Raw genomic sequence first — 17,670 nt, forward strand, 5'->3', positions numbered from 1 at the left:
TATCTAATAAAGTTCAAGGCATATGACCTCCAAATATAGCAAACTGGCATTTGAGGAATAGTGGAAACATCCCGTCACATTTCTCTGAAGCAGGTCATAAAGCTTAGCTGATCTTCTCAAGAAGATCTTCTCTAGAGGTAGACGATAAAACTTTTGTTCTTGAGGTGTAGGGACTCCTACACCTGGTAGAAAGGAAATTCTTATTTTTGAAAACACAGAGACACAGACAAGAAGCTTAATGGTAGGGTGCTTGCCTAGCATATGCAAGGCCTTTGGCTCAATTCCCTTTGTTGCCCAAAACATTAATATACTGTCCTGGTTAAATGATCCCTATCGTTTTGTTTTGATTATATTCTTGTTTTCCAATCATACTTTTCTACAACTATCCACTCTTCATCAAATCTAAGCATAAAAATACACAATTTCCCCTAATTCTTGAGTCTTTTTTGATGGCTCTCATGGACAGAATTAGTTAAAATTTCCCTTGTTAATCTGTCTATATAAGGTGTTCAGTTAGGAATCTTGTAGTGGGTTAAGGAATCATCTCCCGTATTTGTGCCATAATTCATAATCTCTCAATGATTTAAGAGTTTTAAAGTCAAGAGGTTGGGCATGGTGGCTCAACTCTGTATTCCTAACTACCTGAGAGGCAGAGATTGGGATACCATGATTCAGGGCTATCCCAGGAGGAAAAAAGTTTCAAGAATCCATCTTAACCAATGGCTAGGTATAGTAGCATATGCCTATCATCAAATCAACTCAGAAAATGACAAAAAAGGAGAACTTCAGTTCAGGCTTGTCTGGGAATAACGACTCAACACATAATAAACACAATACAACAATAAAGGGCGGGGCATGGCTGGATCATATGTTTAGCAAGTACATGTGTCTGAGTTCAAACCTAGTACCCTATAAATAAAACAAACAAATCAAAAGAGTTAAAAAACAACAACTCTGTCCTTATCCAATCAGCTTTGCCAAGTCCTTCAGCAAAGGTGTCTACAAGGGTTCAGGTTGGGCAGGTACCATGATCAAGATCTCTGTTGCTCCTGGATCTTCAAATTCAAAGGCTACCTTGCTTTCCCTTCTGTTACCTAAAACACATAGGTTAAGAAAAGTATTACCTTTAAGTAGCTGTAGAGAGGAGGTGCCATTTAACAAAGCTGTCTATGAATATAGTACATCTTGATCATCCTCACTCCCCCTTCCTACTGTGTCCCTTACTTGTCTTAATTTTGTGGTCAATACCATGATGGCATCCTACCCCTTTCACCCCCTTTATCTGTCTACCCCTCTTTCATTGCCCCCTCCCTTGCAAGTACCCATTTTGTGGTGGTTATTTTGTTGAACTATGACTTAGTCTCATCAAAATCACACTATTTGAGCTCCATAAAATCTACTAACTTCAGTTAATTTTTTTTTTTGCCAGTCCTGGCCTGGGGCTTGAACTCAGGGCCTGAGCACTGTCCCTGGCTTCTTTTTGCTCAAGGCTAGCACTCTACCTCTTGAGCCACAGCGCTACTTCCAGCTTTTTCTATTTATGTGGTGCTGAGGAATCGAACCCAGGGCTTCATGTACACGAGGCGAGCACTTTACCACTGGGCCATATTCCCAGCCCGAACTTCTGGCTTTTCCTATATATGTGGTGCTGAGGAATGGAACCCAGGGCTTCATGCATGCTAGGCAAGCACTGTACTGCTAAGCCACGTAAGTATGATTTATAAGATTCACTACATTTCTTATTTTCCATTAAAAACATCTAAAGCAAAACTTAGGACTTTTAGTGACTCTTCTTATTCCATGTTTCTGGTATAATAATCTTCGCTCAATTACATGCTCTTGGTATTTTGTCTTTTTATGATTGAATAGCATATGTACAACTATTGCCTAAATGAAATGCAAATAAAAATATTTTTTGTAATTTATTTATTAATTAAACAAAAATTTTTTGATAAGGTGTTGTGCAAAAAGGGTACAGTTACATAGTAGGGCAGTGTGTACATTTCTTGTGATATCTTACACCCTGTTTTTCTTTCACTTCCCTAGGTGAGGTAGACATATATACAATACACAATGTACCAAGAACATATACAGTAGCCACGTGGCCTATGCCAAAGAAGATTCACCTAGGGCTTTAAATGTAATGGCGACATTAGACAATATGTCAACAGTAGTCTTATATGAATGTGCATATATAGCTTTTGAGATATTGTATTCCACTGAGAGGTCAATTTTTGACCTTTATATGTTGAGTAGTTGTTTGGTTTTAGTTACATAATGTTGGGTCGCTGACCCAATCCTGTGGGAAATACCATTTGACAAGCAGTTTTTGGTTTCACAGACCTGGTCTCTACTGTCTCTCTGTCACCCCTTCTTAACAGTCATATATCAGGGAGATCATGCCCCTTTGTTTTCTGTGTTCTAGGCTTGTCTCACTCAACATTATTTGTTCAAGTTCTGACCATTTTCCTGCGAATAACAATATTTCACCATTCCTGATCGCTATGCAGTATTCCATTGTGTATAGGTACCATATTTTTTGGATCCATTCATCTGTGGAGGGGCATCTGGGTTGATTCCATATTTTGGCTATTGTGAATTGTGCAGCGATAAACATGGAAATGCAAATGTCTTTTTGATATCTTGGGACCTGCTGTTCAGGATAGATGCCTAGGAGTGGTATGGCTGGGTTATAGGGTAGGTCTATATTGAGCTTTTTGAGAAACCTCCATACTGTTCTCCAAAGTGGTTGTACTAATTTGCACTCCCACCAACAATGGAGAAGGGTTCCTTTTTCCCTGCACCCCCTCCAGCATTTGTTGTTGCCTGAGTTCAGAGTATAGGCCATTCTAACTGGAGTGAGGTGGTATCTCAGGGTTGTTTTTATTTGCATTTCCTTTACTACCAGGGATATTGAACATTTCCTCATATGTTTCTTTGCCATTTTTATCTCTTCTCTTGTGAAGTCTCTCTTTAGCTCCTTTGCCCATTTCCTAATTGGTTTACTGGGCTTGGAGGGGCTTAGTTTTTTGAGTTCGCTGTAGATGACAGATATTAGGCCTTTGTCTGTTGCTGTGCTGGTAAAAATCCTTTCCCATATGGTTGGCTGTCTTTCTATTTTGGTGGCTATGTCGTTAGCTGTGCAGAAACTTTTTAATTTGTAGTAGTCCCATTTGTCGAGTCTCTCCCCTATCTGTTGTGCCCCTGGGACTCTATTCAGGAAGTTCCTTCCTGTGCCTATAAGTTCTAGTGTCTTTCCTACTCTGTCCTTCAGTAGTTTCAAGGATTCAGGTCTGATGTAGAGGTCCTTGATCCATTTTGAGTTGATCTTGGTGCATGGTGATAGGCTTGGGTCTACTTTGAGTTTTCTGCACATGGCTGCCCATTCTCCCAACACCAGTAGTTGAAGAGCCTATGTTTATTCCATTGTATGTCTTTAGCGCCTTTGTCAAATATCAGCTGACTGTAAGAGTGCGGTTTTATTTCTGGATCTTCAATTCTGATCCATTGGTCTTCTGGTCTGTTTTTATACTAATACCAGGCTGTTTTTGTTATGATGGCCCTATAGTAGAGCTTGAAGTCTGGTATTGTGATACCTCCTGCACTGCTTTTTTTTTTGCCTAGCATTGCTTTGGCTATTCTAGGTCTTTTGCTGTTCCATATGAATTTATGGGTTGCTTTCTCTATTTCAGTGAAGAATGTGACTGGGATTTTAATAGGGATTGCATTGAATTTGTATAACAATTTGGACAATATGGCCATTTTCACTATATTGATTCTGCCTACCCATGAGCATGGGAGGTCTTTCCATCTCCTTGTGTCTTCTTTGATTTCCCTTATTAGATTTTTATAGGTCATTAAATAGGTCCGTCACGTCCTTTGTTAGGTTGATCCCTAGGTACTTTATTTATTTATTTTGCTACTGTAAATCGAATTGTTTCCATAATTTCCTTTCCTGCTTGTACATTGCTGGTGTACAGAAAAGCTGCTGACTTTTGTGGATTGATTTTGTATCCTGCAACTTTGCCAAAATGGTTTATTAGGTGTAGGAGTTTGGGGACTGAGTTTTTTGGGTCCTTCAGATATAAGATCATGTTGTCTGTGAATAGGGATAGCTTGATTTCTTCCTTGCCTATGTGGATCCCTTTGATGTCCTCCTCCTGACTTATTGCTATGGCTAGAGATTCCAGCAGTATGTTGAAAAGAAGTGGGGAGAGTGGGCATCCTTGTCTTGTTCCTGAGTTTAGGGGGAATGATTTAAGTTTCTCTCCATTTAATATGATGTTAGCAGTTGGTCTGTTGTATATGGCTTTTATTGTTTTGAGGAATGTTCCATCTATTCCTGTTCTCTCCAGAGCTTTTAATAAGTATGGATGCTGTATTTTGTCAAAGGCTTTTTGGGCATCGACTGAGATAACAATGTGATTCTTGATTTTAGTTCTGTTTATGTGGTGAATTACATTGATTGATTTATGGATGTTGAACCATCCTTGTGATTGTGGGATGAAGCCTACTTGGTCATGATGTGTAATTTTCTTGATCAGTTTCTGGATCCTGTTAGCTAATATTTTATTGAGGAGCTTTGCATCTGTGTTCATTATTGATATTGGCCTGTAGTTCTCTTTTTTTGTTGGGTCTTTGCCTGGTTTGGGAATGAGTATGATATTAGCTTCATAGAATGAGTTTGTGATTTCTCCTTCTGTTTCTATTTCGTGGAAGAGTTTGAGGAGTATTGGTATTAGCTCCTCACTAAAGGTTTTGTAGATTTCGTTGGTGAATCCATCTGGGCATGGGCTTTTCTTTGTTGGGAGGTTCTTGATTACCCCCTGTATCTCGCTGTAAGTTATTGGTTTATTTAGTTGATTTATTTCTTCTTGGTTTAGTTTGGACAGTTTATACTTCTCTAAGAATTGATCCATTTCTGTAAAATTATTGTTTTTTTAGTGAGTAGAGGTTCTGGAAATAGTTCCTTATGATTGTTTGAATATCGTGTGTACTTGTTATTTTTCCGGTGGAGTCCCTGATTTTACGTATATGTGTCTCTTCTCTTCTTTTTTTGGTAAGTCTTGCGAGGGGTCTGTCTATTTTATTTATTTTCTCAAAGAACCAGCTTTTAGTCTTATTTATTTGTTGAATGGTCTTTCTATTTTCAATCAGATTTATCTCTTCTTTAATCTTTGTGATCTCTCCCCTCCTAGTCATTTTAGATTCTGTCATTCCTTGTTCCCCCAGTTGTTTTAGTTTCATCGTGAGGTTATTCACCTGCTCTGTTCCCATTCTTTTAATGTGAGTGCTGAGGGCGATGATCTTGCCCCTCAGTCCTGCCTTAGCTGTGTTCCATAGGTTTCTTTGTGAATTATTTTCATTGTCATTGTGGCTTATGAATTTGTTGATTTCATCTTTAATTTGGTCTGTGGCCCAAGTGTTGGATAACAGTGTGGGGTTTAGCCTCCAAGAATGTGTATAGCCTCTGTGGTAACCGTTGTTATTGAGGGTTACGTTTAATCCACTGTGGTCAGATATAACACATGGGATGACGTCAATACTTTTGTATTTGCTGAGGTCCTTTGTGTGGGCTATGACATGGTCTATTTTGGAGTATTATTCATGGGCTGCTGAGAAGATGGTGTATTGAGTCTCTGTAGGGTGGAAGAGTCTGTATAGATCTGTCAGATCCATTTGGGATATGGTGTTACTTAGGTCCTCAGCTCCCTTGCTAATCCTCTGGGTGTTGGATCTGTCTCTTGGAGAGAGTGGGGTATTAAAGTCACCCACTATGATTGTGTTTGGGTCTATCTTGTTCTGTAGTTCTGTGAGAATTTGCTTGACATATGTAGGGCCTCTTTTTTTTGGTGAGTATACGTTTATCACTGTGATGTCTTGATTCTGGATTTTTCCTTGTATTAAAATGTAGTGTCCTTCTTTGTCTTTTTGAGTTGATTTTAATGAGAAGTCCATCTTGTCTGAGATCAGGATGGCTACTCCTGCCGTTTTGGTAGGTGCGTTTGCTTGGAAGATCTTGCTTTATCCTTTCATTCGGAGCCTGTTTTTATACCTTGCTGTAAGGTGGGACTCTTGTAGACAACAGGTGGCAACTTTTTGTTTGTGGATCCTCTCTGTCAGTCTGCTCCTCTTTATCGGAGAGTTTATACCATTTATATTGAAAGAGATCAAGGATAAGAGTGTTTTTTCTCCTTTCATTTTCTTGTTGGGCTGTTTTTCCTCTTTTTTTTTTCTTGTCTTTAGTGAGCTGCTCTTTCTGTTGGGCTCTGGCTATTGTAGTTTCTTTCTGTTTCTGTCTGTGTGTCCTGTATGATTTCTGTTGGGTGGGAGTCTCCTCTTAGAATTCGCTGTAGGGCTGTTTTTTTTATTCACATACTCCTTTAGATCCTCTTTGCTATGGAAAGATCTGGTTTTCCCTCGAATATGAACTCCAGCTTCGCTGGATATTTTATTTTAGGTTGGCAATTGTTGGCTTGTAGGACTTGGATGGTGTTCTTTTTTTTTTTTTTTGGCCAGTCCTGGGCCTTGGACTCAGGGCCTGAGCACTGTCCCTGGCCTCTTCCCGCTCAAGGCTAGCACTCTGCCACTTGAGCCACAGCGCCGCTTCTGGCCGTTTTCTGTATATGTGGTGCTGGGGAATCGAACCTAGGGCCTCGTGTATCCGAGGCAGGCACTCTTGCCACTAGGCTATATCCCCAGCCCCTGGATGGTGTTCTTTTATTCTCTTCGCGTGTGGTAGGTTTGTGTGGAGAGGTCTGCTGTTATTTGGATCCTCTTCCCATTGTAATAAATTTCTTTCTTCGCTTTGGCTGCATTCCAAATTTGCTCTTTATTCTTGAGATCTGAAGTCTTGAATATTATGTGCCTTGGTGTGGCTTTTCTAGGATCTGGTCTGCCAGGTGTCCTATAGGCTTCGGTTACCTGGATGTGGTCCCTTGTGAGATTGGGGAAGTTTTCTGCAATTACTTGATTGAAAATATGTTGAAGCCCTCTGCTCTGGTATGTGGCTCCTTCTTCTATTCCAATTATGCAGAGATTATATCTCTTGTCTTTGTCCACTAGTTCCTGGATTAGTCTGCTCTGGAGCTTTACCGTTTCTTGGAGTGTGGTAATTTTCTGGTTCTTATCGGCTGCATCATTGTCCAAGAGAGAGATTCTGGCTTCCATATGGTCAATTCTTTGTGCTGTGGATTCAAGTGTGGTGGAGTTTATGGATGTCAGAGAGCTATTTAAGCTTGCCAGATCAGCTCTGATCGTGGAATTTTCTTCCTTTAAAGAGTTGTATTTTAAATCTATTTTTTCATGCATTTCACTTCTCAGGATGTTAAGGTCTTCTTTGACGGAGGTTTGCATTGTATCCATTTTTGCTTCCATTTCTTTCTTGGCTTCCTGGATGTCCTTCGAGACTTCCAATCTGAACTCCTGGAATTGTTTTCTGATTTAGTTTCTGAGGCTTTCCATAATTTCTGCTAACATAGCCTCAGTTGCTTTTTTTTTTTATTCTCCATCTCCTCTTCAGTCATGCTGCTTTTTGGAGCTGGTGAGTTGGCTTGCCCTTTGATGAAATTTGTTATATTTCTTTGTGATTTGTGCATCTGGAGATCTGTGGGTGGCTTCCCTGGTTTGGCTTTGTGCTAGTTCCCGCTGGTCCGTCAGTGGGAGACTTGTTTGTGTCCTGGCTCTGGGTTTGAGTTTGGCTGTTGAACCTTACTGCCCAATGGGTGAGCGTGACCGTCTGGGTTGTTGCTGAGGTGGTCACTCTCCCTGCACTTGGGGGTGGTTAGGTTCTGTGTCTTTCTCTGCGGGACAGTGTCCTGCCACTGTGTTGTGCTGACCCTAGCATGCCCCTGGTGGGGGTTTGCTGGTTGCTGATTCAGCGTGGCATGGAGGCTTTTCTCTTGTTTGGTTCTTTTTTCCTCTTGGTATCTTGGTCAGGGGAGCTCACCTCTCAGGCGGCTCGCCCTCCTGTGTGGATTGCTCCGGGGCTGGTGTTGTTGAGGGGCGGCCCACCCACTTGTGTGAAATTTGCTAATCTGAGTGGGCGCTGCCGCTGGGGGGCTCTGCCCACCTGTGCGGGGTACGCCTACCAGAGCGAGCCCTAGGTTGTTGGGGTGTGCTTGTGCCCTCCTGCGAATTTGCTGTGGGGGGGCGGTATGTTTGGGCCCCAGTGGGATCAAGTGCCTGGGCGCGGGTTGGCACCCACAGACTGCACCTCTGCTGTGAGGGGGGCATGTGATTGGGCCCAGGTGTCCCTGCTGGGTTGGTATTGCCCACCAGTGCGCCTGTGACTTTTGTTCAAAAAGTCCTCGAGGACCAGGCGCCTCAGGTGTGGCTTCCAGTGCCTACTGGTCCCCGGGCCCCTTTTGGGAGGGGGGCGGGGCTGGTGCAGCCGGTTCAGGCTTCTCTGCTGCCTTGGCGCTGCTCTGTTCCTGCTAGCTCCTGTGTCCTCCCAGGGTCTGAAGGGACCTTTTGCCACCTGATTTGGGGGTTCTTTGTTCCCTCAGGGTGGGGAGGGGGAGGGAGGGAGCTCTAGCTTCTTTGTTGGGTTTGGGTCTCTGATAGCTGGTCTCCCGTTGGGGAGGGGGTAATGGGGAACTTACTGGTCTTGGATTGTGTGTGTGTCCCGTGTTGCTGTTGGCCCTTCGGGGGTGTGGTGCTGGGGTGTGGCGACTGGTCATTTGGTGGTGGCAACCCCAGCTCTCCCCTTCTGCACCACCTGGTTCCTCCGCTGCTCACATCTGATCCCGGCCGTGTGGTCCCGTGCCTCCTGTCGCCGTCGTCTGTGTCGATCGGTCCGCACACCCCCTGGGGTCCTTGGAGCTCTTGCTGTCTGGACTCTACGCTCCTGGTGTGACTTTTTGGCAGTTGGTTTGCTGGCGCTGGGTCCCCTTTCCCAGCTTGGCCCTGTTTGGGCCAGGGTCGGCGGGTTGGGGGAGGGTACCCTGGAGATTTTCCGGCTCCATGCAGGTTATAGGCTCTTCTTTTTTTGTTCTTTTTCATTTCCTGCATTTCTCTGTTGCTTCTGGCTGCTGGTTTTGCTGGGTTCTTGATGGGGTGTTGGGTGCTGGAGTTCCCAGCTCGCTATTCAGTTGCAGTGAGTTGGGGTGCCTCCCTACTGTGGCGGCACCATCTTCCTACTCCCTCAAAAATATTTTTCAATACATACTATTAATGTTGTTACTCAATATTAAAAATACTAATCATCTTAGGAAAAATTTTGGTATTGTAGTAGGGGTCTCCAGACTAGTAACTTGCTATGTTCAAATATGTAATAAATGGAGTATTACTTACCACCACTAAGAAAATGTCTGCAGGGTCCTAGGAACCATCTGATGATGTTGCAGATTTGATTTAAGAGTTGGCACTTTTTTTTGTATTGAAAAGGGAAAGGTGGAGGAGAGAAGTCATTAGTGAAGTATTATTCATTTTGATATAATAATCGAAGAAAACTTGATGGTACTTGAAATTTTAGGATGTCAGAGGCATTTTCAAGTTACTTATAAGTATTTTATGCCTTTTATGTATGTTCTGTAGTGCTGTGTGTTTTATTCTTTTCATATTTATAGATGTGTAATTGACAAGTATATTTAAGGTATGTGATTTAGTGCTTGGATGTACACATACACAGTGAAATGAAACTTGGCTGTCGTGATTGGCTGACACGCAGCTATTTGTTATACTAATACATTCCCAAGTTAGGCTTTCAGTTAGTTTAGTTACTAAGTTAGGTTGATGTTAGTTATGGAAGGACCCAGATAAGGAGACATCCCAGGCCAAGGTATTAGTTTAATGCCTTATACAACTACCATTTTCTCTGTTTCCTTTTCTCGTCACTTGTCCCATCTTTACTTTCTTCTCTATCCCTTCTTCCCTTCACTTCCTCTCCCTCCTTTTCTATCTGCTCTCCTTTTTTCTCTCCTCTCTTCTTCCTCTTCTTTTTTCTTTTGAGTGTGACTTCATTAGAGATGCTTTTGGCAGCCAGTTGAAAACTTAACAAATTAGCTGCGTTTCTCTACACATTATTAATAGTAGAGTGATAGACTTTTCCCCAACTAAAATAATCAAAGAGGTGGGTTGGTTTTTGGCATTGGTAAACAAAGCCTCAGTTTCCAATTTTATATAAATACATGAAGCTTCCACTTTCCAGAAAGGAAACCTCTTTTCCTGGAAGGCAGCACCTCCTGTGGCCCTCAGGTTATGATCCTGTTTTCTAAGTGTCTGAATTTTTCATTAACCATGAAATTTAGCTGTAGCACAAATAAAACTGGTTTTCAGGGAGACTTGCTTCTTTGTGGATTGGTATTTTCTGGGTCACTGGTATTCTTTGTTATTGGATTTAGTGATATGCCATTGAGTTTTTATTTTGGAAACTGCCAAGTTTTAAAACCCACAGACATGTTAGTCCCTTCCAGATTTCCAGGAGGGTTGAGTGGTTCTTGTTCAACCTCTGCTATAGAGAAAGTTTGATTTGTAACCTTGAAACACTGTTCTAAGGCCATTTGTTCTTTTGGCCTCACTTTGGGGGAACTAGTACATTGCTTTTGGCACCTAAGTTTGTAACCTTTCCAGAATTTCTCCTTCACAACCTCTTGTCATAGTCCCAAATCCCAAAGGCAAATGCTAACTCAGCCCAGATGCCAGAAGATTCATCCCCAGCTGGGTCACATGACCCTAATGAGCCAGCAGCCATATGCACAGTTAATTAAAACTGTAGTCAAAATAGTAAAGCGAGTTTTAAGGGTATACTTAGCAATGACAAGGTTTCCTTGTGTAAAAAATTAAAATACCCATGCAGCCACCAGGAATAAGGGACAAGCTACTCAGATTAATTCCCCCAAATCTCAGTTCAATAGTTATAATGTATATTGAAGTTACATACGGAAAAGTCCATGAAAGCCATGACAAGAAGGAAACAGTAGGGAAGAAAGCACAATGTGTCTTCAGACGTTGTGTAGAATTGTGGAACTCTGACTTGCTTCTTTCATGACTGAACTTCATGATCTGTCCTTGGCTCTCTGCAAGTATGCCAGTGCTTCTGCAGCACTTTAATGCTGTGTGTAGATTCTCATGGTGGATCTGTTTTCCTAAAGTCCACTTCCAAGTCTAGTGTCTATATTGGAGCCTTTATGCTTTAGCTGGGGAGAGCTGACATTACTTGAGGAATATTGTAGGTTGGCTGTGCATGTGTGAATAGCTTGATTTTAACCATAGTAGATAAACAATTACATTATGCAGCTTGACAAAGGCTCTGAAATCACAGCTGTAATTTTTCTTTTCTTTTCTTTTCTTTTTTTTTTTTTTTTTTTTTGCCAGTCCTGGGGCTTGAACTCAGGGCCTGAGTGGAGTTGAGCAGAACTGTGAAATGGGGGAGCTCAAGTCCTACCTTGCCTACCTTTTTTCCTTTGTGGCCTTTTCTCTGTAATCTAGCCCATTAACCCACCTTTGTTTACTATTATTGTTAGAGAAAACAATCTCTTATGTTGTAATACTATTTTCCCTCTTACTTTTCAAACTGGCTATGACATTATGTGTTGCTTTATTAAGGTGCTCTTGTACTTCAATATTGTAATTCTGCAAGAGGACTCATAAAGACAGCAGAGCTTAAATCCAAAGTAGTAAAGCATTCAACCGTGGGACAGCTAGGGGGTGGTGATGAGGATTTTTTTTTTTGAATGTGTATGTGTAAAGAGCGTTCTAGATGGTGTAATTTAAATTATATAAACAGGGCCTCTTTTGGTTCATTTTCAACAGATGAGAACAGGTTGACCTAGCATGGGAAAGATTTAGTGAAGGATGGAAGAACAAGTCTAGGATAGGGGAGATATTCTTGCTCTGAGTCCTGTAGGGCAGTAATAATCTGGAACATGGATGTACTGTATGCTGTGGGGTGGCAGGCGAGGACTCTGAGAGGTGTTGGGGGGAGGAGTGGCAGTAGGGTTAAAAGGTCTTAGAGAACAGCTGGACCTGGAGCTGACTGCTAGCTCTAATTTCTCTCTTTCATAAGATCCTCTTCATTTTTGTAATTTCTGAAAATTTGCAATAGGACAATTTCTCAGGCCAGACTTGAGATCCTGCCCTGTTGGCCTATATTCATCTGGCTCACCTGTCTTAGAAGATTATCCAGTCTTAGTGAACCCCTCTACTGTGTCCCTAAATGCTGGGCCTTTATGAAGCGGGGAGCTCCAGATGAAAAGGAATCTTGAAGAAGGTTTGTCTTACAGTCTGTTAGAGGGTTCTGGAGAATTAACTCTTGTTTGTACCAAAAAAGCAAGAGGTAGAATCTTTTTATTAAAGTTCTTTCATTTGCATAAGTAAATGAAACCCACCAACCAACCAAAGTTAGGCACGTAACCTTGCCTAAGTTTAGAAGGTCAGAGTCATCTTAGGAGCTGGTAGGAGATGGCAGATGAGGGAAAAATCCAGGTCCTCGAAAACGTTTGCAGTTGAGAAGGTTTAAATAAAGACTTCATTAAGGATTCTGAAAATTGTGTTTCCTCTCTTACTGCCAGCTCTCTGGTGAAGTGCATGACCGAAAGGACTGGGATGGAGAGTAATAAGTAGCATCTTTTGAAACAGGGCTGATAGGGAAATGGTGCCAGCGTGTGACTGAAGTGTGAATGTGTTCGTTTATAGCCTACTACACAATGCTCAGATGGAAAACATTTGAAAGGTGTCAGAAGCAATAGTGGTAATAATGCAATGCTCCATAAATTTATCAAGTACTTATTAAGTGTTGAGTTCTTGTAGTAAGTGGTTTCCAAAGATCTCAGTTACTCCTTTAATACCTTGGGAGATAGTTATTCTTATAATCATCCCCCTTTTACAGGCAAGGAAACAGGTGTAGAACAACCAAATATCCTCATAGTAATTAGCAATGGGATTACAAAGAAGCTAGGCAGTCTGACTCTTTAATGCTTCCAAGCTCTACACTATCATATTTTTTTAAGAGTAGAAGGGAAAAATCCACCATAGTGGAGAACACTTACTGAGTATCTATTGTATGTTATGTTCTGTGCTAAGTCTTGTTCATACACTAATTAGTTTCAAAATAATATTGTGAGGTTGAGTTCTGGATTTACAATCAAGGCCTACCTACATATATACATACATGTATAAATACATACGTGTGTACATACATATATATACATGTGCATATGTGTACATACACGTATATACTACATACAACATATAATGGAGCTGAGAGTGGTAGTGAAACATCAGATGGCTCCAAGCTACGACACTGATACCAGAGTGATAAAAATCAGCAAGGGATACATCTGAGTGTCCTAAAGGCCACCCCTGGGGTTCTCAAACAACTGGTTATAAATATGCTCAGAACATGCAAAAGCATGTGATTTGTCCCATCCAGAGCTGTGATTTCAGGGGTGACACTGAGATGATCTGGATCTATCTCCCATAGATGACTCCCAATGACTGCACCACCTTGGCAACATCTTCCCTGACATCTTTCTGTGAGCAACTGACTGGTCCGGTGACAGCTCTAAAGACCTCTTGCTTTGGAAGCCTTCCTGATCATTGCCTGTGTGTAAAGATGTCATTGCTTGGTTTGTTTGCTGCAATGAAGAAATAGAAGAAGGTATGATGGCCTTTCTGACATCACTCAATTCCTCTTACCAATATGATTCTTTATCTTTTATTTGGTCAGATAATAAAAGATGACCAGCAAGCAGTGGGATGTAAAAGTCATTAAAAGCCAAGTTCTTTAAAAAAATTAAATTTTATTGACAAGGTGATGTACAGAGGGGGACAGTTACATAAGGTAGTGAGTACATTTCTTGTCTTATTTGTTACACCCTCCCTCATTTTTCTTTCCTTTCCCTAGTTCAGATAAGCATATGTACAGTATCCAGTGCACCAAAATCATATACAGTGGCCACAGGGGGTATGCCAAAGGAAATTCACATAGTACATTAAACATAATGACAACAATAAAATCCTCCTGTTTCCTTCTCTTGGAGTTCATTTTTCTTAGCCTCATCTTATATAATTATATGTACATAGCTGTCGAGCTATTGTGATCCTCTGATAGGTCTATCCTAGACATTTTTATGTTTATTTAGTAATTACTTGGTTTTAGAGACATACTTTAAAGTCGCTGACCCAACCATGTGGAAATACCATTTGAAAAGAAGTTTGTTATTTTACAGACATGATCTCTACTGTTCTCCCCCCCGCCCCCCCCCACACATATAAGGGAGACCATGTGCCTTTGTTCTCTGTGCTCTAGGCTTGTCTCGTTCAACATTATTTGTTCAAGATATGACCATTTCCCTGCGAAAGCCATTATTTTATCATTTCTAATCACTGTAGTATTACATTGTGTACAGGTACCACATTTTTTGGATCCATTCATCTGTAGTGGGGCATCTGGGTTGTTTCCATATTTTGTAAAAGCCAAGTTTTGAGGCTACAAAAAAGCTCAGACTTTGGATTCATGTGGCCAAAATTGCATGTATCTTTGGTTTGGGCTGAAACAGGGAGGGCTGATTTCTGTCATTAATCCCTCATTGGACTTCACTTAAACTTATAGTGCTCCTCATGTTGTTGATCCTGAGCTGATGAGTCCTCCCTGTTCTCCCAATACCTGTATCTTCAAGTGTTACTTTTTTTTTTTTTTTTTGCCAGTCCTGGGGCTTGGACTCAAGGCCTGAGCACTGTCCCTGGCTTCTTTTTGCTCAAGGCTAGCACTCTACCACTTGAGCCACAGCGCCACTTCTGGCCTTTTCTTTATATGTGGTGCTGGGGAATTGAACCCAGGGCTTCACGTATAGGAGGCAAGCGCTCTTGCCATTAGGTCATATTCCTAGCCCCAATACCTGTGTCTTATACTATCTTATTTTTTTTTTTTTCCAGATCCTGCCTCAGGTTTACTGGTAGAAACCACATAGGCCACCGGCCCCCCTGCAGACAGCGGCCAGGGAGCCAGAGCAGTCCACCGTCTCAAGCGGGCAGACGCGGGTTTTCATTGTGGGGACTTCACAGGACCCTGGGCATCTTTAGAAGCTGGAGCCTGGCCACCCTTAGGAGCTGCGGCCTGGCCTGAGCTGGAGTGGTAGCTGAAGCCTAGGCCTTGGCTTGGGCCCTGGCCTTCGGTATAGCAAGCCTGCGACCCTTGGCAATGTAGGCGTGAATGCGCTTCCCTAGCTTGGGGCGGACGATGTAGGGGAGGCGCTGCAGCTTGCGGGTGGGTAGCTCGGGGAGTTTGCCTTCGTTGCTCACTACTTTGGGCTGCACCAGGGTCTTGATGGCCTCAGCCCGTGCCCTCATGGCCTTGGCATTGTTTGTCTGCTTCTTCTTAAAGCCCATCGTGTTGTGCTTCTTAGCAAAACACACGTTCCTCAGGAACTTGGGGTCCACCCCCTTTAAAGATTTGTATCTTTGTGATGTGGGTTTCCTGATGCCATTTCTGTGCCATTTCCGGGACTGGTGCGTGGTGTGGTTCTTGGACTTGGCCATGTCTGAACCGCCAGTCCGTGGGAACCGCTGTGCCTGGAACTTGAAGGGGAAGACCATACTTAATTTTTATACCTAGGGCTTGCCCACTTCACCGGCTTATGAAACGAGAGAAGTGTGTCACTAAAAGATGTAAACATGACTCATTATTTGAAGAAAGCTTACTGTTGTATTTGAGTTGCTTTCTTGGTTACAGAGATAGACTTACAGTGATTTATTCATATTTTATCACCTGGAGCCCTCCCCCCCACCTCCTTAGCAAATGTAATCCAATTTTCCTTAGACCTTTTGAATTTACATTAATAGAATTCAAGCTCCTCTGCTCACACCTCTGGCTGTGTAGTGAATGATCTCCGGCCCTATTGTAATTCCCACCAAGTTATTACTGGGGCCTCTGGCACTGCCTGTTTCCATTTTGCATTCTCTTGCCATTGTCTATGGTTTGCAGGAAGAAGCTCAATGCTGTCTCTCTATAGCCCCCAGATGCTTCTCAGGTTGTAAACCCTTACCATGGCCTCATTGCTTAGGCCATCTGCAGTTTCCTTGCATGATAAGACACAGTCATTCTCTCTTTTATAGATTTCTGAGTTTTCTGGAGTTCTGTCTGCACATATGGCTACCTCATCCTTTTTATGTGGTGCTGGTCCTGGGACTTGAACTCAGGTCCTTGGTGCTGTCTCTGAGCCTCCTCCTCCTCCTCCTCCTCCTCCTCCTCCTCCTCCTCCTCCTCCTCCTCCTCCTCCTCCTCCTCCTCCTCCTCCTCCTCCTCCCCTCTTCTCCCCCCTCCCCCTCCCCCTTGCCTCAAGGCTAGCCCTCTTCCACTGAGCCATAACTCAATTTCTGGCTTTTTTCTGAGTAGTTTATTTTCTAATAAGATAAGATTCTCAGGAACTTTCCTGCCAGGCTGACTTCCAGGGACTTTCTTGTTAGGCTGACTTGGAACCATCTTTGGGATGGCTGGGGTCAGAATCAGCCATAGACTAATCAGTCCATCAGATGCACCAGATCCCAGTGCATTCTGGGAACAGGTACAAACTAGTATGACATTGAGATTCTGCCCTTTCATGTAGTCACCTAAGATTGTTATGCAGACAGATCCAGTTTGAAGTTAAGAGAGATACTCACCTTTCCACTCAGGCCTGGAACACACTGCTTTGGTCTTCTAGTTCTCTACCTTGGCTACTGAATGTGTTGTTCCTGAACTGCAGTACTTTCATCTCCAGGGAGCTTGGTAAGTAAGTTTCAGGTCCCGTAGCCAGGCCTAATCGGTGAACTGCATTTTATCCAATTGCAGATGTTTTACATACACATGAAAGCTCACACACAACTGTCAGATTAGACTGTATGTAAGGAGTGTTGCAGATGTCTTCTCAGAAGCTATAGGACAGCTATGCAACATACCATGTTCCAAACAGATTCTGTGTTTGCTTGCTAGTACATACCCATGGAGGTTTTTACTGTCTTTCTATACCATTTTCATTTATATTTAGTTTTTTTTTATTTTCTTTTTTTCCCTTTTTTGTTAGTTTGTCCTGGAGCTTGATATTATATATCAGCTTCAAACTCCCCTCTTCCCCATTCTTGGGTTAAGAACTTTGATAATAGAAGGAAACTATAGAGCTGACATTGAAGGAAAATTCAGAAAATGAGTTCCTTTTTATCTGCAGGCAGAGCAGCTCCAATGAGTAGAGTACTGTAATAAAACCCCTTTATATGCCTGTCATGGAAAGACAAACCTTTTCCAAAGGAAATGGATTTGAGTATTTGCGAGATATGATAAACAGCCTGACAAAAAGGGGCTGAATTTCCCTTTTAAATGTTCAGTAGGGGGAGGTTTTAACTTCCCTTGTCAGGTAAAAAAAGAATTCATTATGAAAGCCATTCTAGCTGAAACTCAGAAATGAAAACTAGGCCGGATCCAAGTGGAAAGCAATGATTTAGAAATGTGTTAAAGGCAGTAGTTTAATGAATAAAGTGTCAACTTCCCATAGGAGCAAAAATAAATCACACATGGGCTTAAACCAGTTTTGTCACCTTGAATTAACTGGGTGTAGCCAGCACCCTGCCCTCAGTGTAAGGAAATAGTAAAGTCTAATTCTCACTAAGATTTGTATAAGGGAATTGTTGATAATGATGTTAATAATGGCATGGTATCCTCTTTTAGGACTTCTCTATTGCAGTAAATGCTTACTG

The 17,670-nt window shown here is 42.2% G+C and overlaps 1 protein-coding gene across 1 annotated transcript; it reads right to left on the reverse strand.

The window, feature by feature from the left end:
* Positions 1–15,015: 15,015 nt before the first annotated feature.
* Positions 15,016–15,480, reverse strand: LOC125360858 (60S ribosomal protein L29-like). The gene has a single exon (XM_048359000.1). The coding sequence runs from the start codon at positions 15,478–15,480 to the stop codon at positions 15,088–15,090; it is 393 nt and encodes a 130-aa protein (XP_048214957.1). The 3' UTR covers positions 15,016–15,087.
* Positions 15,481–17,670: the final 2,190 nt, after the last annotated feature.

The sequence above is a fragment of the Perognathus longimembris genome, chromosome 12 (genome assembly GCF_023159225.1).
Source record: "Perognathus longimembris pacificus isolate PPM17 chromosome 12, ASM2315922v1, whole genome shotgun sequence".
In the NCBI taxonomy this organism is placed as follows: domain Eukaryota; kingdom Metazoa; phylum Chordata; class Mammalia; order Rodentia; family Heteromyidae; genus Perognathus; species Perognathus longimembris.